We start from the raw sequence: 27316 nt of genomic DNA, 5'->3' as shown, positions 1-27316 counted from the left end.
GGATTTGGGATAATATTTGAACAGAATTTGTCAAGTGCTGTCTAAACACAAATAGTTTTACATATTTTTCTGTTATCTCATAAAATATATAACAAATTCACAAAATTTTCAGGAATGGAGCACCTTTTATTTGTCCACCCTCCCTGTAAAATAATAATAAAGTATTTGTTAATAAAGAATCATAAAACCTTCCCATGATTTGTTTATTTAACAGGCTCTCCTTTTACAAGTATGTCTAACCACGAGAACTTACACACACCACATAAAGAATTTCATCTCTAGCTTTATTTCCATTTTATATGGATGGGCTCTTTATATAACTTTTTTTTTCTTCATAAAAATCACCATGACACAATTGAAAATCACTGACTGTTGATCATTATAATGCAAAATCAACCTGTGTGGTACTGTTGATTGTTTTACCTTAAAAATTGTTGAATGGTGAAGTAATCAATAAATGTGTCATAAAAAGTCTTTTCAGTTTTTTATTTGAATGAGTGAAAGATAAAAATATGGACTGACCTCGTGGCTGATACAAGATTGATACATAATATTTTTTGATTAATTGTGAAAAAGAAACATTGAAGTTCACATTCAACTCAACCATAAGTTCAAAGACTTTCTTTCATATTACTCTACACATTTTGACCTAAACCAAAGTATTCCAACCAAACACCAAGTGAGTGACTATTTAGTAAGACTGGAGACTTATATGATGATATGGGTAATTGACTAAACCGAGATAAAGCTAAGATAATACTTGCAATTAGAGGAAATCTTCCACTTCTGGAGTGTAATTATTAATAAGACTATCAGAGCTCATAATTCAAACACCAAAAATTCCTGCAAACCTTGTTTCGTTTCTGGTATTTATTAAGGATTATCATTTGTTAAGAAGTGAATATCTTCATATATTTCATATTGTTACTGCTCACAATCAAATGCTTATATAAAAATCAGGATGACTTGAATGATAAAATTGGTTATAAAAAATGTACTGCAATTAGTTATTTTCTCATAGTTGTAATTCCTTGTAAAGACAAGAATCTCCAAGTTGGTTGCCAGAAGTTTTTTTTTTAATTGGTCTTATTAAAAAGTGATCCTAACTGTATCTATTGCATACATAAGGATCAACTTTCCACCCTTAAAAAAACAAAACAAAAAACTTTAATGCATTATGACAGAGAAAACCCATTGTGTTCTGGTTTAGAATTTGTCACCAAATGTTTTTTCAAGTCTCCATTATTACAATTTAAACATTTGTCTAAAAATCACGAAATATTAGCTTTTACTTTCAATAAAGATATATATACTCCCTCGTTAGTTACATGTGAAATGGGCAGTCAGTTATGGAAATTAACTTAGTGATGCTTGTTTTTCAATCATTTGCTTTCTATTAAAAAATCTGTTTTTATTATTCAGAGACAATCCAACCAATCAACAATCATGTCTTTCCAACTACAACTAACTTTAATGTAACTTTTTGAAATTATGCACATTCATAACTAGCAGGTCTTTCAACTGATAAAATAGAATGTTCCATAGTTGTCTAACAGGTAAGTTATTATGTAAATGATAGGACATTCAAAATTTCCAATCACTTTTGTCATGCTCTTTTAGATGTCTTTCCAAATAATGAGCTTATAAACACTGAGGTACTAACAAGGAGCCACATGGGATATCATCCCAAAACACTTCCTCAAAAAAGTCTGCATAGATCTCAGCAAGCACACTGCATGTATTAGCTTTATACATAGGGTATTGTTATTAGACCATGTATTAACATACAGTCTGTTTAGAAATTGGTGTGCATTGTAATATGAGGGACATTGTTTTTGAACCTTTCATTCAGTGTATCAATTTATGTAAATAAATGAGAAGCATACACAGTTTAACTGACAATATTTTATGGTGAACAATATTTTGTGAAACAAGACAATGGAAAAAATACAGGATAGTGATTGTAAGAATATACCTACAATACAGATTTGTTTTGAATATAGAGATCTGATGGTGTTATTTTTAATTTCTTGGCAATCAGTTTTCTGTGATTTGAAAATCTGACATTCTACCAATTCTAATTATCACCCGATCATGCAATTATTGACCTATTTCCAACTGTCAAACCAATTATTGGTAAAATACTGATTGGCTTTCTTTTCATAGCTCATAAATACAGTATAACCACATTTAGTGCTTTTCAGTTAATAAAAAACCCATCAAATTTATAGTTTTATGAAATAAACATTTCAAAGGAAAGATTTAAAATAACGTATGAAGGGATTAAAATTAGTAATTACAAACTACAACAAAAGTAAGCGGTTTTACTTGTTTCTAATAAAATACTCTATTTGCTGAAGCTATGTAACTTGTAAAAACTTCTTTTGTAGGTTCTATTTACTTCATCTACTAGTTTCTTTTTCTCAGTGCAATAAAAATAAACTAGACAACAGTATGATGAATCAAGATATTTGGTCTGAAAGATCAGATTCAGAGAAGTTTCGACTTGTACAACAGATTAATACCAAAGTTGTCTTAAGATGGAAAATAATATGTATCTGTTAAATATGTTATGAGGTACTTTTTTTTAATCAGTTGTTAACTCTCTTGCTATGAGCTTGGTCATTTTGACCAAGTTTGAAATTCCAAATTGACCATTAAAGTTTCCATACTCTAACTTCAAATATGTTGTGTATTTTCACAAAATTTTGCAAGCTTTCAATAAACATTTCAAGATTTTTGTAAGCAAAACATTAGAACTTTTAATGGAGTGTTTACTAAACATTTCTCTTCCCAAGTGAGAAATGATTTTCATGTTAAGATTAAAAATACTGTTCTCCATCTGAAAATTGTTTTTTCATTTGTATTCATCATCTCGGATTTTAAATTATTTTACACAAAAATGTTTATTATAATACAAACACTAACTACTAAATACAAAAATATATTTTTTAATGTAATTAATTCTTCAAATGAGTAAGTGAAACCTGTTTTTTGCTTACAAAATATTCCTCGAAAGCCTACTTCCAATAGTGTTAATAATCCAGTATTCATAATACAAATAAAACACACTAACTTCTGAGAAGAAAGAACTCTTTTATTTAGAATACTATCAATGAAATATATATGTACACATAACAGAGTTTTAAATATATTATAATGTAATATAAATGAAACAACAAGATGTTTAAATTACTTTCTATTTACTTGCCTACATTAAGAACATAAAAAAGATAACTGGTACTGTTCATTAAAAAAAATATAACCAGCTGATCTACAGAAAAAAATCAGTTGAAATATGAAAGTAATATAAGTACCCTAAAAACACCACTTTTAAGTATTAACACTTATTGTATAATATATTAAAACTTGAGATATTGGACAGTACAAGCAATGAAACTACCCACCTTATCACAACCTAGGAAACACCCCTTGATACGATGTCACTCTTCCTATTTGAGTATTTAAATTTAGTAAACATCTAGATAAATAGTTTTAATAATCCAAAACTATTTTCACAGAACATGAAACCTGTCAAATTTCAGACCTTACGATTCAGACTAAACTGTTTCAGGTGGGACAAAGGCAAACATTTTTAGTAGTTGTTGACATATTTTGGCCCCAGTAGTTTGGTCTGGCATCATCTAATATCCATACTCACTCAACAGGTAAAAGCTGACTTTTATACAAATTAATATTAAAATTGGATCAGAATTCTCTTTTGTCTGTCTGTCTGTCTTGATAATTCCTTGTGTGACATTTAGATTATTAAAACAAATTCAGAAAGTTTACTTTTTTGATGAGAAAAAGTCCTCCTCTCAAGTTAAAAGTAGGACAGTGATGCAGTCATTATAACTTGAAGCATAGTTCTCTTGAGGATCAGAAAGAATCTGTAAGAAAAAAAAAAGTGTTTAACACTAAATGCATCATCTAATTGGGTTAGAAGTTAATCAGCTGTTCGTTTGTTTTGAATTTCATTCAAAGTTACAAGAGGGCTATCTGCACTAACCATCCCTAATTTAGCAGCATAAGACTAGAGAGAAAGCAGCTAGACATTGCCACCCACTGCAAACTCTTGGGCTACATTTTTACCAAAGAATAGTGGGATTGACTATCATGTTATAATTCCCCCATGGCTGAAAGAGTAACCATGTTTGATGTGACAGGGATTCAAACCTGCAACCCTCAGATTATGAGTCAAGTACCTTAACCACTTGATATTAAAGAAAATTATAAGATAATCTCTATTCGAATGAAAGTTAACTAAAAAGTGTATTTAAAAATTAAACTACTTAACTTTCAACACAATTTGACTAACAGTGTGACCTCTTTGTACTTTAGTTTTTACAGATTTATTCAATACTTCTAACTTTCAAAATAGTGTGTATATCTTTACAAAATTTGGTGGTCTTTCAGTTAATATTATGTCTTTCACATACAAAAAACATTTTTTAGTGAAGTATTTTTAATAAATTAAAATAAATATTTGTCCATGAATGTACTAAGTATTTGTTTTGAAAAATCTGTGTGAAAAGCAGTTTTTCATGTTAATATTAAAATTAATATTCCTTATCTCATAAATCTCAAATTTCTTTTTTGTAATTCTAAAATCCTTCTAAATACATTTCACGTTTTTTCTAGTAAAACTTAATATTTTGTTATTTCTGAATTACCCCCCCCTTTTTTTTTGTAGAATGATGCCAAATTGTAACATGAAATTACATTCATTTATCTGAAGTCGTTTTAAGCATGTAACAGCTACATCTATTTATAACAAAAATTTTCTTGTTTTATTGCTCTTTCGATTGCCTTTTATCTTGGTCATTACAATTGTAATTGTAAATTACTCAGGGAATGTGCATCTCATGTTATCAAATTACATTACCCATAAACTATTACAAGTTGCTTGTTTCATGAGGCACATAAATGCATTATTATATTATTATTTATCTTATCTAATCTCAACTAAATAGATCCTTATTTTTAACTTTTAGTTACTTTTATAATAATAAATAAAAAAATAAACATTAAAAACAAGAAATAAAGTACTTGGTTGGTTGGTTGGTTGATTTAGTGTTTTATAGCACAAAGCAGCTAGGCTATCTGTGCCAAACATCTGCTAAAAAGGTAAAAATAAATTAAATGTAGTAAAATACATAAAAGGAAATGAAGGTAAAACAAAACAGCATTGAAAAACAGAAAAAGCATAAAACAAATGTTGATATCTAGTCTACAATGTTAAGAGAGAAAGCAGAGTAAAAGAAGTTGTAAAGGACTTTCTCTAGCATAATAGTAATGATCATAACCTGCCAGGAATACTAACAGGTAAGTACAAGAACCACCGTCAGTCACCTGAAGTTGGCCTTTCCAGTCCTGGTTCCGGGTAATGTGTCATAACAGCCATTATCAAAAGGTAAAGTAATAAAAGTTTTAAAAGATATGTAGCAAAATCGTAATAATAATTAGCCAAATATCTGGTAAAAAGGTAAAAGTAAAGTAAATGAAGTAAAATACATAAATGGAAATTAAGGTAAAAACAAAACAGCAATTAAAAACATAAAATAGCATAAAACCAATGTTGACATCCAGTCTACAAAGTTGTAAAGGACTTTCTGTAGCACAATGGTAATGATCATAACCTGCCAGGAAGACTAACAGGTAAGTACAAGAACCACCATCAGTCACCTGAAGTTGGTCTTTCCAGTCCTGGTTCCAGGTTGTGTCATTATGGCCTGTACCAAAAAGTAAAGCAATAAAAGTGTTAACAGACATGCAGCAAAACTGTAATAACAACTCGCCAGGACAACGAATGGGTAGCTCAAACGGATAGTTCAAACAGTAGCGTTAGTCACCTGAAGTTGGTCTTTCCAGTCCTGGTGTCGAGTTATTTAATGTTCTGGCCATTTTCCAATTTCACATTGAACTAGAGAGATGAAGACTCTTAAAAGGGAACCACAATTAAAAAGGTGTAATGAATAAATATCAAACACTTAAATGAGATTAAAAAGATGAATGGCCATTAAAAAACTAAAAACTTTATCAAGGTGGATAGTGTCACTGTCACCTATAACACTGTCCAATGTTACGAACAAACCTTGGGACAGAACATGTTTAAAATAGTGCCGTCATTGAGAGTTGTTACGATGGCAAGAAAGTAAAATGTGGCTTACAGTGATTTGAGTGTTACACAAACTACACACTGGTGCAACAGTTCCAAGTAAAAGAAAACGATGAGTTAAAAAACTGTGACCAATGCGTAGTCTAGTTAGAACAACTTCCTCCTTCCGAACCTTACGTAAGCTAGACGGCCAAAGCCCAATATAGGGTTTTATTTGGAAAAGCCTGTTGTTACGTTGCTCACTCCAAGTGGACTGCCAGCTGGCACGGAGCCGAGCCTTGAATACAGGACCATAGTCCATGTACAGAATAGACACAGTGGTGATAGTGCCAGAGCAGATAGATTTAGCTGCCATGTCTGCAAGCTCGTTCCCGCAACTACCAACATGGCCTGGTATCCAGAAAAACTGGATAGAAGTAGATGTTAATGAGAAATGGGCGAGTCGGTTTTGAATATCAGTGAGAACAGGGTGTGAGCCAACGTGAAGCGATTCCAGGGCCAGTGGAGAACTATGTGAGTGCAGTTGGAGTACTGCTTAGCTTCAATATGATCCAGGGCAAGAGATATGGTGTACAGTTCAGCAGTGAACACAGAAGCTGTAGAGGGGATTCTGCGCGCAACCAACGAACGCAACAAACCATGGCGGAGCCCACAAATTTACTTGATTTGGAACCATCCGTACAAATTAGAATGGAAAGACTGTTCAAAAGATGTTCAGTAAATAAAAGATGATACTTCCAATCGGGGGTATCTGCCTTTCTCAGATGACTTAAAGAAAGGTCACATGTGGGGACTGTAATAACCCATGGTGGGAAGGGCTGATCAGTGGATTCTACAATGTTATCCAAGGACAGACCCAATTCATCCAATTGCACCTGGATGCGAAGGCCAAAAGGAGCAATGGCAAATCGTCTGTTCTGAAAAAGTATGGCCCACTGAGGAAGGAAAACACAATCCCAGGTGGGATGCTTTGGTGAGGAATGAAGTTTTGAAGAATATATTAAAGACAGTTGCAAATCGCAAAGGTGCAGAGAAGGTTCATGAGATTCTACGTATAAGCTTTGAACAGGGGAGGTGCGGAAAGTCCCAGCTCAGAGTCGAAGTCCTTGATGATGCATCTTTAAGGCCGAGGGTCTGGCAGAGCCATAAACCATTGATCCATAGTCAAGTTTCGATCGAATAAGAGCACGATATATCTCTAACATGGAATATCGATCCGCTTCCCAACTGGTGGTAGAGAGACACGGAGGATGTTCAGTGCTCTTGTGCATTTGACCCGTAGCTGCTTTAAGTGTGGTATAAATGCCAGCTTATGGTCAAAGATAAGCCCCAAGAACTTGGTCTCAGGGACCACTGGTAGCGAAACTTAACCAATACGGAGTTCAGGATCAGGGTGAATACCCCGTTGGTGGCAAAAGTGCATGCAAATGGTTTTAGAGAGAGAGAAATTAAAGCCACTTGCTGTGGTCCACTTCAGTACACAATTGAGGGCAGTTTGTAGTTGCTGCTCAATATATCTCATGTACACATCTTGTGTCAGTCGTTGACATAAAGCCCGTTTGCAACAGTGAGAGGGGTGACATTTATCTCATAAATGAAAAGTGACTGAAAAGTGTGACACTCAAAACACAGCACTGAGGGACCCCAAGTTCCAGTAGAAAAGAATGGAAAAGTGTCGAACCCACACGAACTTGGAATCTCCTGTCCATTAAAATTTTTTTAATAAACATGGGTAAATGGCCATGTAACCCATATATATGGAGGTCTTGCAAAATGCCATACCTCCATGTTGTGTCATAAGCCTTTTCAATGTCAAAGAATATTGATACAAGATGTTGTCATTTGAGAAAGGCTTCTCTGATTGATGTTTCAAGTTGAATTAGGTGGTGCATGGTGGAGTGCTATTGTTGTAACCCACACTGGGTGGGCGAAAGGAGGTTGTTTGATTTGAGGAACCAAACAAGATGAGCATTAACCATCCTCTCTAAAGTATTACAGAGACAGCTCGTCAATGCAATTGGATGGTAGTTTGAAGGAATATTGGGATCTTTCCCAGGCTTAGAGAAAGGTAAGATAATAGTCTGGCATCAGGCATTAGGAAAAACATCCTCCTGCCAGATATGGTTAGAAACAATAAAAAGAATATTAAGAGAAGCAGGAGAGAGATAGTGCAGCATGTCATAGTGTATATCATCAGGTCCAACAGATGTACTGCCAGACCAATGAAGGGCCATTTTCAATTCCACCAGTGTAAAGGGACAATTATACTCAAAGAGAAAGTCAGTTTGAAAGGAAAGAGGTGAATGCTCTGCCCGAGTCTTGATGGCGAAGAAGTTGGAGGAACAAGCAGAAGTGCTAGAACCTGGCAAAAGCTTTCATCTGGAGTATCGGCAATGCTCCAAACATCAGCTACCTCTTGGCCATCAGAGAGTAAGATCGAGAGGGGGACAGAATTGTAGTGCCCAGTGACCTTTCAAATCCTCTCCCATATGACCTTGGAACTGGTGGTAGAAGATATGCTAGTTGTGAACTTAATCCAAGATTCCTTCTGGCTTTGATGTCTTACCAACCTAGCATGTGCACAGGCCTGTTGGAAAGCGATGCAATTCGAAAGTGTGGGATATCTACGGAAAGTATCCCAGGCCCGTTTTTGAGCCTTCCGTGCCATGTGGCAGGCAGGATTCCACCACGGATGAGGATATCGTGGAAAACGTGTTGAGGTTTTAGGAATACACTGAGCAGCTGTTTGTATAACACAGTCAGTTACCGCTGCCACACAGTCGTCTATTGAAGGCTGACTCATGATGGCAGGATCAAGTTCTGCGAGAACAGTGAAAGTGGACCAGTCTGCCAGATCCAGCTTCTACCAGGGCACGCAGGTAGGGTGGCATCGATCATGGCCAGTCTCGCTCAAAAGTATAGGAAAATGATCACTGTCTAGCGAATTATTGTCAACCCTCCATGAAAAATGGGAGAATAATGAAGGGGAGCAAACCGAGAGATCAATAGCGGTAAAGGTCTGACTAGGTGTGTGAAAATAAGCAGAAGAACCAGTACTGAAAAGAGAAAGATTGTGATCAGAGAGCATACGTTCGACAGAGCAACCCCTCCAATCAATAACAGCACTTCCCCAGAGGGGATGATGTCCATTAAAGTGCCCCAGGATTAGAAAGGGAGACGGCAACTGTTCAACGAGAGCATCAAGATCTGATTGATCATATGTCTCTCCAGGGGACAGGTAGAGAGAACAAACAGTGATGCTATGACCCAAGGAAACACGGATGGTTATGGCTTCCAAGGGTGAGTTGAGTGACAAAGATAGGGTGGGCACATGCTGATCAGCCAACAGTGCCACCTCTCCATGTTCTCGTCCATCACACAGTCTGTCATTTCTGTACAGAGAAAACTGCCAAAAGGTGATTGTATTGGCAGGTTTCAAAATTGTTTCTTGTAGGGAAAGACATGCAGGATTGTAGGAAGCAATCAGTGTTTGGATGTCATCCAGATTAGAACGTAAACCTCGACAGTTCCATTGTATCAAGGTGGCCATTTTTAATGATGGGTAGGCGAAGTGGCTGGAGAACCCTTCTGTTTATGACCATGTCTTTTTCCTTACTGTCCTTATTCAGAGGAGGTCTATCGACCTCCATGGATCCTGCCCTGGGTCGATTGGGCAGTTCTTTGTTGTTGGAAGGGGATTCCAGTGACTGAGGATGTGAATGAATGATTCCTTTGAATCTTGGGGTGGGAGAAAAAGATGTATCTGAAGAAATGCCTGTATTTGGAACCAATGGATGTGGATCTTGGGATTTGTTGGAATGTATGGGAGTAACAGAGATGGGTGTAGAAGTTGATTCATCAACCTTTTTAACAATGGAGGGCAAAAGGCTTTTCATATGTATTGAAAACGATTCTCTTGGAAGCACAGAGAGATCTGTCTGCACTCCCACTGTAGTTGTGGAATAAAGTGCAGCAGCATATGTCTGAGATAAAGTGGCAAACAGCAATTTCCGAGCTTCAGGATAACTAATGTTATGAGTCGTTTTCAAATGCTGCACCTCTTTTTCCTCCAACCATTTTGGGCAAAAACAAAAGTAGGAAGGGTGAAAACCATCCCAGTTGACACAATGTGGGTCTGTGTCACACTCATAGGCATCATGGTCCTTGCCACCACAACGAGCACATGTCAGGGAACCATGACATGACGTCTTTGAGTGGCCGAACCTCTGACACTGGAAACATCCGAGAGGGTTTGGAATGTGCAGCCGTACCCTGCAATTTAGATAACCTGCCTTGATGGTGGCAGGTGCACGTGGTGATGTAAATGTCAAAATGAGGATATTTGTTAGCAGTACAACTCCATCTTTGTGCGTGGAGATGTGCCTCACTGCAGAAACTCCTTGGGTGGAGAAACCAGCAAGAATTTCCGACTCGGGGACGTTCCTGAAATCCCTCTCAACAATAACTCCTTGTGATGAATTCAAGGTTGCATGAGGGGTAACCTCAGTAGGTACATCCCCAATTGCCTTTGAATTCAAGACGAGTTCACTGTGTTGGGATGTGAATGTTTCAACCAATATGTCTCCAGATCGAAGCTTCTTTACTGACTTTGGAAAGCCAGCAAGTCCCTCTAGTCCCTTCTGAATAAAAAAGGGGGACCTTTGCCCTAAAGGTTTTTCTGAAAGAGAATGTAGTGTAAGAAAATGAGGTACGTGTGTTATAGATGTTGAAGATTGCTGCTCAGAGTCTTCAAGACGTGGTCATTTACCTATTGACTGTTTCTTCACTATTTTATTTAAATCTTTCATAGGAGGATCCATAGGAAAAAAAAACTTTGGTACCCACTGACCCCACCCACCATGGAGCCCAACGAGGGGATACACTACAATGTCATGCAAGGACATTACAGCAATGCCAGGGTTTCTTGAGCACTATACCAAAACACCAGCATCAGACACAATGTCCACAACACCCATTCAGAACTTCCAACACTGGTACTTGGTTGACTCTAGCTCAAGTGGACCAGCCGACTGACCCAAGAGGGGCTACCCAAAGGCCGTCCATCTACAGGAATTCAAGACCAAAGTGGTGTGTTAGGGTTGGACCCCTCAACCATCAGGATTCTCTCCTCCCCTTCACGGGTCGCCACACATGGCAAACACATGGGCAGATGTTTAGATCCCAGAGTAGGTGACCAGAAAGAACAGAACCTTCCCTCACCACGTACAGGAATCCACACTGAGGGGAATAAAGTACTTACCCAATCTTTCTTACACTAATAGTATTAATGCACTAAATAACTTTTATATAATTAAATAATCACCAAAGAACATACACTAATAATGTGCAAAATCTAGACAATTTCTCTTAACTCAAAAATTTTTCTGGCTTCCTAACTATGTGATAATGTTCATTATAAAGCCATCCAAGCTAGTCATTAACTTTCTCATGGGAATGATGCTCGTGAAACTGACACTTATCTGTTCAGAAAACAATGTTATACAATATATCATTTGAAAGATGAAAACTTTGACTTTATATTGGTTACAACTAATATATAATGAAACATAAGGGTGTTGTGTTAACAAATCCTGAAAGAGAGGATGTGACAGGTTGGTGTGGCAGGAGGGGGCTGATTTTCTGCTTGATAGCTCTTAACCAAACAAATTTGTCTGAGCAATGATGATTTTATAGTATTTTAAATTTAAGTTTCTTACTTTTTCAAGAGATTGTGGGTAAAATAGAGAAGCTTTCTACAGAAAAAATGATCCATGTGTGTTACAAAAGAGGAAATTCAGGATTGTCTTAAAGTATTGCTATACAGAATAAAGAACTTAAAACTTGTATACTACTAAATATGGGTTATTATCTAAGAGTTTATACTATACTAATTGGTATAACATAAGTAAAATGTAGTTTAAATATTGAATGTTAGCCACTAAATCTTTGTGTCATGCTGTAAATGATACCTATGGTGAGAGGGTTAAGTGCAAAAGGGAGATCATTACTGAATTTAACATACAAATGATAAACACACATTGTGGCATGCAGGCTCTTCCAGGTATCACATGACATGTTGAATGCAACAGTGGTTCAGATTAGATGTTCGTGATGTCAAAATACTAAGTCTGTAGTTTCATACAAATTAGAAACTTGTATTACTAATATTGACAAGTTAGAATACAAAATAAGAATCTCATATCTTTTATGTTTGTTGAGATATCCTTTATGTACCAAATAAAACACAGCAGCCTCACTCACCTCTTTCCATTTTTGAAAATTATCCCTTATATACTCTTACTTCAATATATAACATGAATAACCTACTGTAAACTCAAAATGTCTCCTAGTGGTTTTCTAAGCTATTTTAATGTGTTGAGAGGCCATCTTGTTCTTTTGAACCATGATTTGAAGAAGGTTGGTTGTATCTTTTGTCTGCTTGAGATTTCATTTTTTTAAGAATAAATTACAAACTAGTTACAAAGTTTGATAAATTATAGTGAAATAGTACCAATATAGTAATTTACAATTTTCTGGTTATTAACCGTGTGTGTCTCTACACATAAAAATTGTTTCATATCCTCCATGTGTGAAATTTTAAAAGGCTCAGCAATGTATGTCAAGCAGCAAACGAGTACAAAGGTCATAGCTAGGAGATATAATTTTCTTTCCTTCTTTATTTAAAATTTTAAGTTTAAAAAAAAAATAAGTGATAACCTATTTCTAAATAGAAATAATCTACATATATAATGTACAATAACTGAAACATGAGCATATATTATATAATACTAGTCTCCTAAAACACAGCCAAGGCAGGGCCACTGTAAAGATTATAGATCACTTCTATATTTCTGGATATGGTAATATGAGTACACATGTGCTGCATCATTGTAACTTCTATATTTTTAGCCAGGCATGATTGAAGGGTCAATATAATAAAGATGATAAATATATATAAATGTATAATGTTATGAGATTTGAGCTATTTAGTGTAAACATTTATGTTTTCATGTTATAATCTGTTGTCATTCTAGAATGAAAGAAGCATAATTTATATTCATTTCCTTTTTTTTCTTTACTGTGATTACAAGATCAGTCAAACCTACCAAAACCATAAAGTGATTCAAAAGTAAAAATAACAGATAAAATATATTTTTTTCTTAAAAAAACACTTGATAACTATCTGGATGTTATAAAGATTCTGCTTGCAAAATTTGAAAATTTTCTGATGCATAAAAGTATTTTAAATCTTAAAGTTACTTTACATGTTGTTTATACAACATGTAAAAAAAAAGAATTTTATTGATTACTGATAATCTGCCCAATTTCATTAACATATGCTTAAAAATGTAAAAGTTATAGTGTGAAAACTATAACAAGCACAAAGTGGTTATGTGCTAAGTTCCAGGGACAGAGCCAGTGATGAAAGAATTAACTTGAGCAGAACCGTTCTGTTCACAACATAACAGTAAAAAAGTATGGTTGTTTTATTGTCAAACTGAGGCAAAATGATGATGAAATATCTCAATATTATTGAAAACTATACATCAATGAATCGGATTAAAAGTGCAATATCAAGTTATTTTTAACTAGAAACACATCATAAAAGAAAATTCTTAATCCCTAGTGTTACAATTTGTACATTTACATGTAAAAAAAGTATATTAATGAGAATATTAGCAGTGGTTAGACTGAAAATGAGGTGAGATAAGAAATGCAACTTGTCTAAGAAATTCTACTTTAGAATTTGACTAATTTCTCGAATTTTGATACACAACTTATCTTTACAACTTTGATTTCACACTGACATTTCTTCTGCAGACTTGTTTTCAGCTTACTACATTTTATATTTTAAGATCACATGATAATTTTGCTACTAGAGACAGCTAGGCAGATGCACTCTCGTATACACAGTTCATGCACATTTCATGTGTAGGCAAATCATCTGATATATGAATGGTATTTTGCATTGTGATGAAAATAAGAAAAATAACAACAAAAACCTTTGGGTGTGAAGTAATTCTGTCTTAATAATACTGATATATTTTACTGTACAAGTACCACAGTATGCATATACATAATACCAACATTTTCTCCTTACATCACTCCTATCTACCTTTATAAAACATACTGCAAAGTTTAAGACTCAAATGAATCATTATGCCAAAATGTTGATTTGTTTCCTTTGCAAAATTTTATTCCACTTGTTAGCTAAATAATAAGCTGTAATTTTCAACTTTTGTTTTATAAATATCTAATAGTTGTAATTTCCAATTTTTATATAACAAGTATTCCCTAATTATTATTTTATTGTTGTAAATTGCAACTTTTCTAATAAGTCTTCTATTGTTTTTTAATGGGAAAAAATAACAAATGGATCATTTATTTCTTAGAAAAAGCAAATGGGTTAAAACAAAACAGACAATTATGCAATTTATATAGTGTTGTATTTGCTCTTTCTATTAGCTATAAATGACCTATAGCAATGTCAGAGTGAATTACAGACAAGAGATATGGGAGAAGCATGTCAATGTGGATTGAACAAATAGTGCTATTTAGTAAATCAAGAGGAAGTCAAACTTTTATATTCTGTTTCATCAGTATTTATGTGTTTTAACAGGATGAAAATCTGAAACCCTTGTGATGGGAGAGAAAAAAAAAATCTATAAATCAGAAATCACAGTACTAACAGTAGTAGTTAAACAATAATCTAACTTGAGAGTAAAATTCTATCAGTATTAGCTAATATAATCAAACAGTAACAGCCACTAATTTAGCAGTAAAAGGTTACTGTAAATAAACAGCAATAGTTAATGTAAATTGTTATAGTGTCAATATATAGTAGAGTTAATGCAAGTAGACAGTAACAGCTGGTATAAGAGAAGTGATAGTTTGTGCAGACTAAGAATTTATTTACATATTTCCTTTTAAAAGTAAGAAATCTATAAACACTTGAATTATAAATTACATTTTGATGCCAAGCTAACTGACATAATTTATAAATTTATGTAATTAAACTAAGTTTAACTCTTTAAAAAGGTCATGACATGCACATTTTGAACCTTCTGTGCAAAGTGTTAATAAACCTCTATATCTGAAATACTTTCTATAGGTAGATCTGAACCTATATAAAATTATTATTGACTATTCTTATTTTTCTATTTAGATCAATAAAAGGTACTTTAAAAGTTATCTGAAATAAAATGGCAAAAAACAAAAATAAAATGTAGTAAAGAAATTTATTTCAAAGAATGAATGTCTGTCTGTCTTGACAAATCTGCCCCCAAAGTAATTTAATGTTTACTTATCATTACTACTTAAAAAAAAATCTAATTTATTGAGAAGGAACTTCTCAACAAGTGTTAATATGGAGTAAAAAGTGCCAAAACGTATTACTCTGTTTTCTTTTAAAAAGTTATGAAAGAGAAAAAATCAAAGGTGAAATATATAATTAGAAATAACATGATATTACGACTGTAAGTAGGTATTACCTTTTAAGAAATATGAACTAGAGTTTACGCAACAACAGCATCTGAGGATAATGAAGATTTTCATCATACAAGTCTGGCTTTTTTTTCTTGAGCTAAGAAAAGAATACCAAAAAACACTGTGTTAAAAAAACCTTTGCAAAGTAAGCTATAGTTATATACTGTAACTTAATGAAAGAATACACTGCACTATTACACAAGCAGGTGATGTTAATTTTTGGTAGGTTTGGGCTTCATATATTTTCTTAATGTTATTGCTAAAAATTTTTTTTTCTTTCCAAAAATATTTTTCAAAAATGACACATGATATGTATAGTAAATTTTCCCATTTCACGATCTAATTCATTCTACAAGCTTTGGGGTGATAACAAATAATGGGATATTCAACTACATTAACATTGTTTATTAATGCAAAACCTCAGCTATACTCTTCTCTTTTAAACTAAAACAGTTAGAGGGTAGTGTTAGGTTTCAAGAACATATATGAATCAAAGTTAACAAGGATCTTATGCTCCTATAGCTATAGAATCCAAAAATTCTCAAGAACCAGAAACAGAGTGAGTACAGGTCTCTCCTCCTTTCCCAGCTTACAGCTTACTTCATCTTAAGTTCTGGTACAGTATCTAACTTTACTGTACCATTTTATATTTAAGTATGTTTTAATACTTGCATGTATACTTCTTATTTTGTAAATGACTAAAAACAAATATATATATATATCTACCTTGATGTGCAGATCCCACAGGTGAATGTCATAGATCATGAGTTTCTCTATGTGAAATTTTTGTTGAGCTTCATCAACAAATTTTTGGAATGAGTTCCCACGTGTAGGAGCAAGGACAACAGCAAGACCCTACATCAAATAATTAAATTAAAGCAAAAATCCCATAGAAAGAGTTGAAAACATTTTAATTTCCTAAGGATTTGGAATTCCCAAATTTCATAAGCAATCTGCACTACACATTACTTAAGAAAATATAACTAATTTCAACATTTTAAAATTATGAGAGCTGTGTTTTGTCCTTAAATCAATTATTACATTTATAGCTTTAACTGCATTGATAGCTGTAAAAAAAGGAACTATAAGGACTTACAGAAAAAGTAACATTTTTACAAATAATCAATCCCCACCAGGCTAACTTTCTACTATTTTATGGAGAGTCTTTCAAAACAACACTATTTAAATACTAATATTTGTTTTCAGTACTTAGCCAATTAAAGTTTCCTTTAATGCATCATTTAATTGCTATTATCTCCCATTTTACATCCACACAATTAACTTTCTTAAAATACAATACACTTTACTGTTAGGAATGCCAAAAAAATGTAAGTGCTTTTATACACTTATTACAGGAAACACATAATGGTTAATTTAAATTATTATTAATGTTACTTTGATATTTTTTATAATGAATTACCTTTAAAAAGATCATATTTCATTAGCAGTGGCACACTGGCCCACTGGGCAAAATCTCAGTGAACCCCCCTTCAACTTGAACAGTGGTTCTTCCCAATTTTATAGGTTGCCACTTAATAACAGTTAAACATATGTTCATAAATTAAAACCTGTATCATTTATTTATTTTAAATGATCAAACTGATGTAGAAGACTAATCACAAGTGAATAATTAAACCTATAATATACAGCTAATATTTGTACCTCTTTCTTGCAAGCTTTCCCACAGATAAATAAAAAACACATTCATAGCCTCTTAAGGGAACTGTTTTAAATGGCTAAACATGTCACATTCTGGAAAACATTAGTTTGTTTTCTTTTTCATATACAAATATCAGTTTGATAAACATTATTTTGTAATAGCAAATAATGGTAGCTTAGTTTGCTGATATTCATATTAATTACAGGTCTACCTGACAAAGGAATGTTCTTCCCCATGAAAATAATTAAAATCACCAATTACAATTACTGTAAGAATAACTATTGTGAGGAACTTATAGGTCTCCAAGTTGTATAATGACATAATAATGTACTTTTATAAACCCAACTTACAATTATTACATTAAGGTTAATGGGCTTGTGTTCCTGGTAATTTTGCTAGCCAATTCTGCTTAAAAAAAAATCCAATATTTGGCAAGCTTCACTAGCAATAATAGAATTGAAAAGTATACCTTTAGTTATCTTTCTCAGCTGCAAGATAAAAAAATTACTAATATGTTGCACACAAATAATTATTCTCCATACAAATTGGCCATTAGAATTCTTAAAAAAACCTCATATAACAAGTTAAATGCTTATTACAGAATTTGCAGTTGATTGGTTATAATATTCCAAATTTCAAAACCATCTTGTGAGGAAAACAATAAGTGGAAAAGAGAATCTTGTGTCTGTACATTTTTCCAATATTAATATTTCATATACTACTTACAACAATATATATTTTCCACAATTAAAATCATACAATAAATGTCTTTAAGCCATTTATACAAATTAATTTCTGTGATGTGCAGACATTTGATCAGTATTTCTAAAACTTTAGATCCAAGTGGCATGAGGAGTTGATAATCAGTCTAGCTGACCAGTACAGGTCTTGTTGACAATGTCACTGTTATGGTAAATTGTAAATATGTGGCAATGGCAAATTTCAAATAATCTTGGAAAAGTTTCATAAAATGTGCTAGTTACAAGTCAGATTATTGTTATAAAGATATGTAAATTATTCCTACACAATGACATCAGAAATTTAATTTCACAAGACATTATCACATCTATTCATTTATTTAATAGAAAGAACTATTAAGTCACTTCCCACATTGAATATTTCAAAATAATTAACAGCTTACACACACAACTATGAAGAAACTCTAGAAACTATGCAACCTGTTCATTCATGCAGAGGCTTTGATAATATCACTGCAACACACATAGAAACCATGCACAGAAGTTAGAAATGTAATCTAGAGATAGGAATAGACAACTCTCAAGAAAGTGAAATATCTGATGGCATGAACATATTTCATCTATCCTCAAGCCAAGATAGGTGTAACAAATATTTTGCCAAATATCTAATTTCAAATCAGAAACAAAACCTCTTCTGCTTTATTTACCTATATTTGTGAAGTAATTGTATTATGTCTTCATTTGCAAGCAGATGTAGTGATTTGTAAGAAAGCATGAACTCAGATCAATTCCAAGCACTTTCTACACACCCTCAGAATGCTTATCAATTAGTTTTTAGAAATTAAAATTACACCAAAATCAATCCAATTCCACTTAAATTGTATAAAATAACTGTATGTTCTACACATGAATGTAGATGAAAAGAATGTTTATTGCACTTGACTCTGCAACATGCATTAAAGATAGATATATTGACATATTCTGCAACTAAAATCTGGTACTTTTGCAAAACAACAAAAAAAGGCCCCTTTTCAAGTCCAGGAAATTCCATTTTCAATTTCAAAGACTTTCAAGTTGAATATGTACAATGGAAGAATCTAAGGAGGACATTCAAAAATGTGAAATACACATGATAAATAAGAAAGCTGGAAACACCTTGTCCAATGTACATGATATGCTGCCTAATAAACAAAATCTTGAAGTTTGGGAGAAACATAAAATTGTTGATAAAATTATTGCTGTTATTAGGGTTACTGCAAAACTTAATCTTCAGTTTAGACTACATGGATATGAAGCTGTACAAAAGTTGGATAAATATGAAATAAATCAGTTTTCTAAGAACTGATAAAATTTCATGGTCATTATGATATCACTCTTAAAGCACTTGAACAAAGTAATTGCAAACTTCAAAGAACACAAACAGTCTGGAGTTACTGGAAGAGGTGTTTTGGTTAGTTTCATCTGTAAAACAACATTCATTAAGCTGCTTGTTATAATGAAGAATACAATATAGAATGTTATATCAGATGATGATAGAAATGCTGGTACATTTTTAGTGCAAATTAATTCCATACAAGACATCACTACAACTGACCAATGTGGTGTGGTGGTCCAGTACATGTTTGGTGAGATAGTAACTCAAAGCTGATAGCTCTTGTTTCCTCCCATATGTACAGTGGTAGTAGTTTGTTTGAAGCCACACACATAACCACATAATGGGGATATCTGTACTCTTCCCACCATGGGAATCAAAACCCAGTTTATAGTGAGTTCACAGATGTGCCACTATGCACTCAATTTAGATGTGATAAAGGTATGTTGCAGCAATATCATTACTTAGTCTGCTGCAATAAACTGCAGATTTATTCTAAAATTCCTATAAGCAAATTGATGTTTGGAAAAATGAAGCTGAGAGCAAGTTAAGGAGAGACAAATTGAAGAGAATTAAGCTGACAGATGAAACATATTGGTCAGGAATACCAAGTAAACCACCAGCTGTATTTGCAATATTTATAGACAACTCCAAACTCTTTTTGAAGACCTGACTGTTTGGTTATACTGCAACATTCAAAATCTCATTGCTGTCATGCAAATGGAGACTAGTGATAAGCTGGAGAGCTGTCTGAGGTGTAAAACAATTTTGATTGCTCACACATTCATAATAATTTTCCATCACATCCCACCTGTCACAGAATACCTTCAAACATTACAACTGATTTAGTTCAGTCTTGGAAATAAAAACAGGGATGGCAGCAGAGAAAAGTCAAATTGACTTTAAAGACTCAGGAAGAGAACAAAGAGGAAGTGTGTGCCACAAACTGAACAGGTTTTACACTCTGAAATGCAATAACAGACAACTGTGTTGTTAAAAGATCATACACATCAATTAAGTTATTCATGAAGATATATAATTTGGCTCATGAGATGTAATACATAGAATTGAGATGCAAGATTTCAGGCTTTATCTATTCTTTATGCTAATAAATAATTGGGCCGATTTTTATTGCTCCAGCCCAGTACCCCTTTTACAAGCAACACAAATGTGTTACAGTATCTGTGTTCCCCTTACTAAGTTTGATTACTTTTATGACTGTGTAATCTTAGATAGATTGGCATGTAAATTGTGCATAAAACACAAAAATCCCACATGTTCAATAAGAACATATCTGTCATGATATGATCCATACTTCACTTTGAAAAACTGGTGATCAACTATATTATTAATATATATATATGCTGGTTTATAATATCTGAATTTTGTCTTGAAATTGATTTTTTTAAATTTACCAACTCAAATGGGCTAGGTCTGTTAAATGTCAAAGTTTAGCATGAAAAAATGATATGCAGAAGGTGAGACAACTACATACAAAATTAATACTTTCAATGTGGTATTTGATCAAGAAATAAGAAGTTTGATGAGACAATATACAGAACAAGGTCTGCTGTATGCTGACATTCAGTGTTGACCCATTGTTTTTGCTGATATAAAGAAAAAGGGTCTGCCTGTCAGATCGCTGAATAAGACAAGTCAGTTTATGTTACATTTAGGTTTTACAAAATTAAGATCTGAACTAGAACTTTTGTAAGTATGTTTCCACAGCTAAAACAAATTTTAAAATATGGGTACATTGCCTTGGTTGAGGGATGTGACATTACTGATTTATCCAAGACTGACACAGAGTAGAACACAAGGATATTACTTTATGCAAAACCTTCGGAGGTGTAAATGACGTTTAATATGTGTTTTTCAGTTGCTGAAAACTACATGTTATATTCAAAAGCACATGACAATTTACTTAAAGTGTATCACTCTTTTCTGACATTATCCATGTCAAAGCCCTTATGCTCACAAGCTCTACAATCAGCATTTTAGCTGAGATACCAAACTGTTAAATCATAAACAAGCTCTCAAAATCATCTGATGAACTTAAATACCTGCTGGTGCACTGAAGTTAAATACTGTTAATGCACACATACATTGAACACCTATATGTATTATTCCATACGTGTTACACATGTAAAGAATGAGAACATACTAATATATATATAAAAGTATACACTTATTTTAATTTCTATTCACTACAGATCTCTGTGACGAACTACATTTTTACACAAGTTTCTATACTGCTGAACATCTAATATCATAAGTTTTCTTATTTTAAGTTAACAGTTAAAACCTCATTTTAAAATAAACACAAAACGATTCTGGCAAAAGTTTAATTTCATCTTCCTAAGTTATAGATTCCTCACTCATAGTCAGATACTATGTAAATATAACATAGGGCAACTTGGTATGCTTCTCATAAATCATTAGGTCATTAATGCAGTGCCCCTAGTAAACATTTGCCAGTGCTCTCAAAGAGGGCCCAGTATCCCACTGTTCATCACCTTATGCTTTACACACTGCAAGTTTGATGTCACAGATAATGCACACTATTAACAGGTGTTACTTAAAGCACTTTTAATATAAATGTCCTACTTATTTAATATCTCCGATTTTGTTAAAGAATGTCAGAAATGAATTAACAAGAAAATACAATAGTACTCTATACATCTAAAACAACTACTTACAGTGTCTTTAATTATTTTCCATATTGTGTTGATCAGCAATATTCTTCCAGAATCAAAATACATACTGCAGTGAAAAATTAAATCTTGATGAATGTTTCTAATGTTACATGTGAAAATTGTAAGGTAAACACACTATTTGAAACACCATTAACTTCTATTATTAAATTCCAAATTTCAGCCTGTTTTTTTTTTTACTGACTATTAGTAACAAATTCAAATGCAAGTGAACAACACAACTTATACTAGCCTATAGCAACCAGAGCCTTATCCACCAATTTTCTTACCTTCATAACAAGTATTAGCAAATTAAAATGATTAAAAGTCTCTTTTATTGCAGAATTCTCAGTATGTCTATGAAAGATATCTGCAACAAGGTAAGAAACCTTCATATTTTTCCTATAATTACAATTATACTTTGTGAAAGTTAATCAACATAACATCAGTGACAATATTACTTTACAGGAAATTAACACACACTTTGAGCATTTTAAATGTTTTTCACTCACATCCTCAATATTTTCTAAGCTGAATTTATAAATATAAGCAAACAATAAAAAAAATGAAACATAGGAATATCTGGAATAAATATCATGAAGCACTGTACAATAAAAAATTAATTTTACCTAACACTTTCTACCATAATAATGTCACACAAGAAATGCAATTAATTTCTCGTATAGTAACAACATTATTAAAATCAATGCATTCTGGCATTAATTTCAAATCACAACAATGAAAAAAAACTTCCATGAAACTAATAAACAGTAAAATATTGGTATTTCTACAAAAGGGAAAGAATAAACAATACAGAAATAGTACTGATATATTATAAAATGCATTATAAACTGAAAGTTCATAGCTTTTATTTTTGACACTACAACAAAAATGTCAACTGTGTTTGAGTTTTTGAAGCAAAGCCACATCAAACTATCTGCTGTGTTCACCAAATGGAATCAAAATTTCAGATTGTAGCATTAAAAATCCATAAATGTACTGCTGTCCTACCAGAGGACAAGTTTAAAAGTATATTTCTTTATAATTATCTAAATTTGGCCAATAAAATTAGGTGATCCATGTTTTTAACAACAGTTTCTAGAAATTTGCCTGAATCACATTCAAAGATAAGGCAATAAAACCACAATTATCATCTAACCAGTGGCAACAGAAAATTTCAGAGATCTCAATTCATATTTAACACTTTCCTTACTGAATGATATCCTTAGATTTTATTTTCTCCTTGTGTAACTATTTAACCAGTTTGCATGTGACTTAGAACAGTTGTTTAGCAATATCTAATTTGAGCTAGAAAAATTCATATAATTTGAGGCGAGTTTTCTATAATTCTTAAATGTAGTGAATTAATAAAATTTTGCCATGAGACACATTCTTGGAAAACATTAAAAATACTTTTATCTTAGGAATTAAAATTTTATTGTTCACCAGAAGGTTTAATTTATACATCCATTCAATTTGTCCTTGACTGACATTTCTTAATATATTTCTTTTGATACTTTATTTTGTTAATTGCAGCAATCAACATTTTTGCCTATAAATCATAAAAACTACTGCTTAAGCTGACAAAAACTTATTTGTGGCCTTAGGGCCTGACCTTCCAAAACAGTTACAAGTCCAGCTAGAACATAATATTCTTAGTTAAGATCAAAGCATACAATTTATTTATGTGCAATGTTTAAATGTGAAAACAAAAACTATCAATAATATTTAATAACTAAGGATTCCAGTCCTGGAAATGTTTTGCTAATATCTACTGTACTCATTAAACCTAAATAAGTTTATCTGATGTTTTGTCATAGAAGAAAGTTCCTGAAGATTTTAAACAGATAGAGTTTAACACAACAATGATTTAAAGAATAATAATAATAATAATAAAAAAACAACAACCAAGAAACTATAAAAATTCCTATATCTAAAGATTTTCCTAAGTCTTCTACTCCCATTAGGTTCTGTTGTTCTTCTTTTCAGGAGGTATGTCTTGTCACTTTTATACAAAATGATAAATTACTACTAATGCACTTCATTCACTTTACATTAATTTAAGTCTTAGAAACTGCTCTATTCAATGCTACTTAACTTTTATCTGTAATTATTTTTAAAGCTGAAGTTCATTAGTTGTAATAGTTCAGATCAATTGCTGCAACATTATAAAAGGGAGGGAATGACAGACAGTACTAATAAAATCAGTGAAAGAGAAAGAAAATAATGTGACAACCAAAACATGGATAATTATATTCAAGAATTAATGGTTTCTTAGTAAATATCTACCTGATCTTTTGGATGGGTAAATAATTTCTAAAACATTCTTCACACATGTGGTAAGATGTGCAGAAATGCAAGTCTGAACACTTTTTTAATACTTCTTTTTGAGTTACACTATAAATATTACACAATGATAAAATATAAGTTCCAAAATTGTTTCAGATGAAAACTATTGAAATTGTTAAAGTTACTAAAATTTCATATGCATCTAAAACCTCAAAGCTGCTTAATGACTATGGCAGAATTAACAATTAAGAATCCAAAGGATGTGGAGCTTTAGAATTTCTTGAAAGATTTTCACTCGACCTGGCACGATAGATGTGGACACCAGAAAAAAATTTAAGTTATTTCATAAGCTGAGCACTATAGAAGACAACTCTGAAGCAGAACCTTGACTGTGTAAGAAAAAAAAAAGCAAGCAATAAAAGCAGAACTGATAAAGACACTGTCAGTTATTTTTGTCACACACAGCTGATTGTTCCACTACCACAAGAAGTACTGATAAAGCACAGGCTCTGAATGTAAATCCACTGGACTACTGACTGAAGTGCCTACTGTATTGTTGTCATGCAGAAAAATAAAATAAAGTGTCTAGTCTTTAAAAAGTTGTAACTAAAGCAGTCTTTATGATTGTACACTTTCCAAAGTGCCACTGGTTCAGAAGGGAATCTTACTATTCTAGAAAAAACAGAAAATATGTGGAAGACAAAGCAATCTATAAAGCTAGTTCCCATCTAAAAACCAACAAAGCTTTGCAATATCAAGAATACTGGCAAGCTTATGGGACCATAACAAATTTCACAGTCAATGAAGTATTATTACAAAAATATTCTTCGCCACAGCTACCACTAATTCAAAGACAATGGGAGCATCCTATAGAAACAGAAGGAAATGAGATGTTTCTGCAATTATTTCAAAGTTTAGGAACAATTTGCTTTATAAGCTGTAAGTTTTGAATAGAAAACTAAACAACACAATATCAAATTAATTGGTACGAAGGAAAACAGCAGTCCAGCACAAGACACACCAAACTGCAAGGACTGTAGTTAAGCTCAAAAACCTCAAAAAACTGAAAACAGACCAAAAAGAAGAGCTAAAATGAAAAATCATAATGGTTTGTATACAAAACCAAAGGAACTCCTATGACACCAAAAGAATAAGAAACATGATAAGATGTATTCTAAATATCCAGACTAAACATTCAAGGTCTCAAATTCCAACCAACTCAGACTGTAGTTACAAAACAAATATTTTATAAGTCTTGTGATATGTCCTATTCATGGGAAAATTGGATACAGCAAATGCTGTCAAAACTAAATGATGTTCTATAACATATATGAAATATTTATCCATATAGTACTTTACAAATTATATTTCAGTAAAAACACAAACATGAATATTGGAAGAACTTACCAATCAGCACACACAACATAATCAAATCTTTGCTTTAAGTGCTGCAGATCTTCTTCTTCATCCCAGCGAAGTAATCTGGAATGATATGTATCTCACAATTTTATCTCTTCTGAATCATCGTTACAAAATTCTTATACTGTTATTAATTACTGATTGTCTATATAAGATTGTGCATATAAAATAAAAACAAAACAAAACAGCAACAAGCAAAAGAAGTACAAGTAATGGGGACATCAAGACCTTAAACTCAGAAAGTTTATGTTTGTGAAAATATTAATTTAAAGGTTTACAAAAATCCTTCCAGTTTTTCAAACAATATAAAATAACTGTACCTGTTGGACACAAACATAACATTAAGGATCCCGCCTGTTTTTTCAGAGACAAAAATATTATATTTAGCTGAGTGCAGAATTTTATCTGCCATTCAACAAACTGATTTTTACATGTCACATCCTAGATATGTAAACAAAAATTCAAGATCAAGTTTCAACAAAACAATTTTGTGATCCATAGCCTCAAGTATAATTTCACAATTATACATACAACAGAGATATATTACATGTATTGTTCTTTATTTTACAGGCTATAAATTCTAGTGTGCTTTCATCTGTTTAAACCAGTAACACACATCAACAGCACTTTTGTTAAATGATTGTGTTCAACTAATTCCTTATTCTCACATGGACTTGTATAGAATAACCAAAAATAATAATGATCAGAAATGCTAATTTCAGTTAGTTGATTATTTTCATGATATTAACTTAATCAGAATTTTGAAATAGGTTTTATTAATGTACAACTTCATGATGCAATGCTCAAAGGTAACTGATTATATTAGTTAATCAAGTTAACTGTCCAGCTCTAAAGACAAATGATTACTAAGTTGATATGTAGTACTGGCATTCCTTCATTAGTAACAGCCTGGTAACCTTCTGATATCAGGTCAATAACTTCACTGTATTGTTAATACATTTTAATATAAATCAAAAGTTTTGAAGTTAAATTAGTTTAAACAACTACTTTTTATAAGCATTGTACAAAAATTCTGTCTAATGCAATCTACTTGGAATACAAACAACTGTAGTGGTCAAGTGTATATTTCAATAATTGTGTAATGTATAGAAATTAAAGAATGCTTTACTGTTTTCAAATACCCTACTTAAACTGTATAATAATTTTATGTTATAATTGCAACTGTATTGCAAAGGAAAAGTGTACTACAAGAAGGCTGTAAAACCTTTTTGCTTTTTAAATAATTCTGATAACTAAAATATCTTCAACTTCCCATGTTAGTTGTATTTATCATGTTTCTGGGATTTATTCAATGTATCTCACTCAATCAGAAAGACATAACAGAGCTTACTCATATTATTACATACCTGCTTATAACTCTTGTCTTATTGAACCGACTAGAATTCCTTTCAACAATAACTTGAACATCTGAAGTTATTTTAAGAAAACTGAATAAATATTTTAATAATATAGATTATCAGAATTTCATAGTACTTGTATCAATAACTTAAAAAGAATAAAAGTACTTACATTTTTTTTTACCAAATATTAAAAATTTCTCAGAAACTACATTTAGTTGCA

The 27316-nt window shown here is 32.5% G+C and overlaps 1 protein-coding gene across 4 annotated transcripts in view; it reads right to left on the bottom strand.

The window, feature by feature from the left end:
- Positions 1–3079: 3079 nt before the first annotated feature.
- The window catches only part of LOC143225972 (calmodulin-lysine N-methyltransferase), a 70249-nt gene continuing 46012 nt past the window's right edge, over positions 3080–27316 (bottom strand). For 3 of the 4 annotated variants that reach the window (XM_076456247.1, XM_076456246.1, XM_076456245.1), the window contains 6 exons: positions 27103–27163; positions 25724–25798; positions 22034–22097; positions 16331–16459; positions 15610–15701; positions 3080–3890 (listed from right to left, as the gene is read on the bottom strand). In XM_076456247.1, the coding sequence (XP_076312362.1) occupies positions 15627–15701; positions 16331–16459; positions 22034–22097; positions 25724–25798; positions 27103–27163 (404 nt within the window). In that variant the 3' untranslated portion in view covers positions 3080–3890; positions 15610–15626. The remainder of the gene's footprint in view (positions 3891–15609; positions 15702–16330; positions 16460–22033; positions 22098–25723; positions 25799–27102; positions 27164–27316) is intronic. The other variant, XR_013014230.1, reaches the window with a different exon arrangement.

Source organism: Tachypleus tridentatus, chromosome 9 (assembly GCF_004210375.1).
Source record: "Tachypleus tridentatus isolate NWPU-2018 chromosome 9, ASM421037v1, whole genome shotgun sequence".
Taxonomy (NCBI): Eukaryota; Metazoa; Arthropoda; class Merostomata; order Xiphosura; family Limulidae; genus Tachypleus; species Tachypleus tridentatus.
This window is presented reverse-complemented; position numbering and strand designations above follow the sequence as displayed.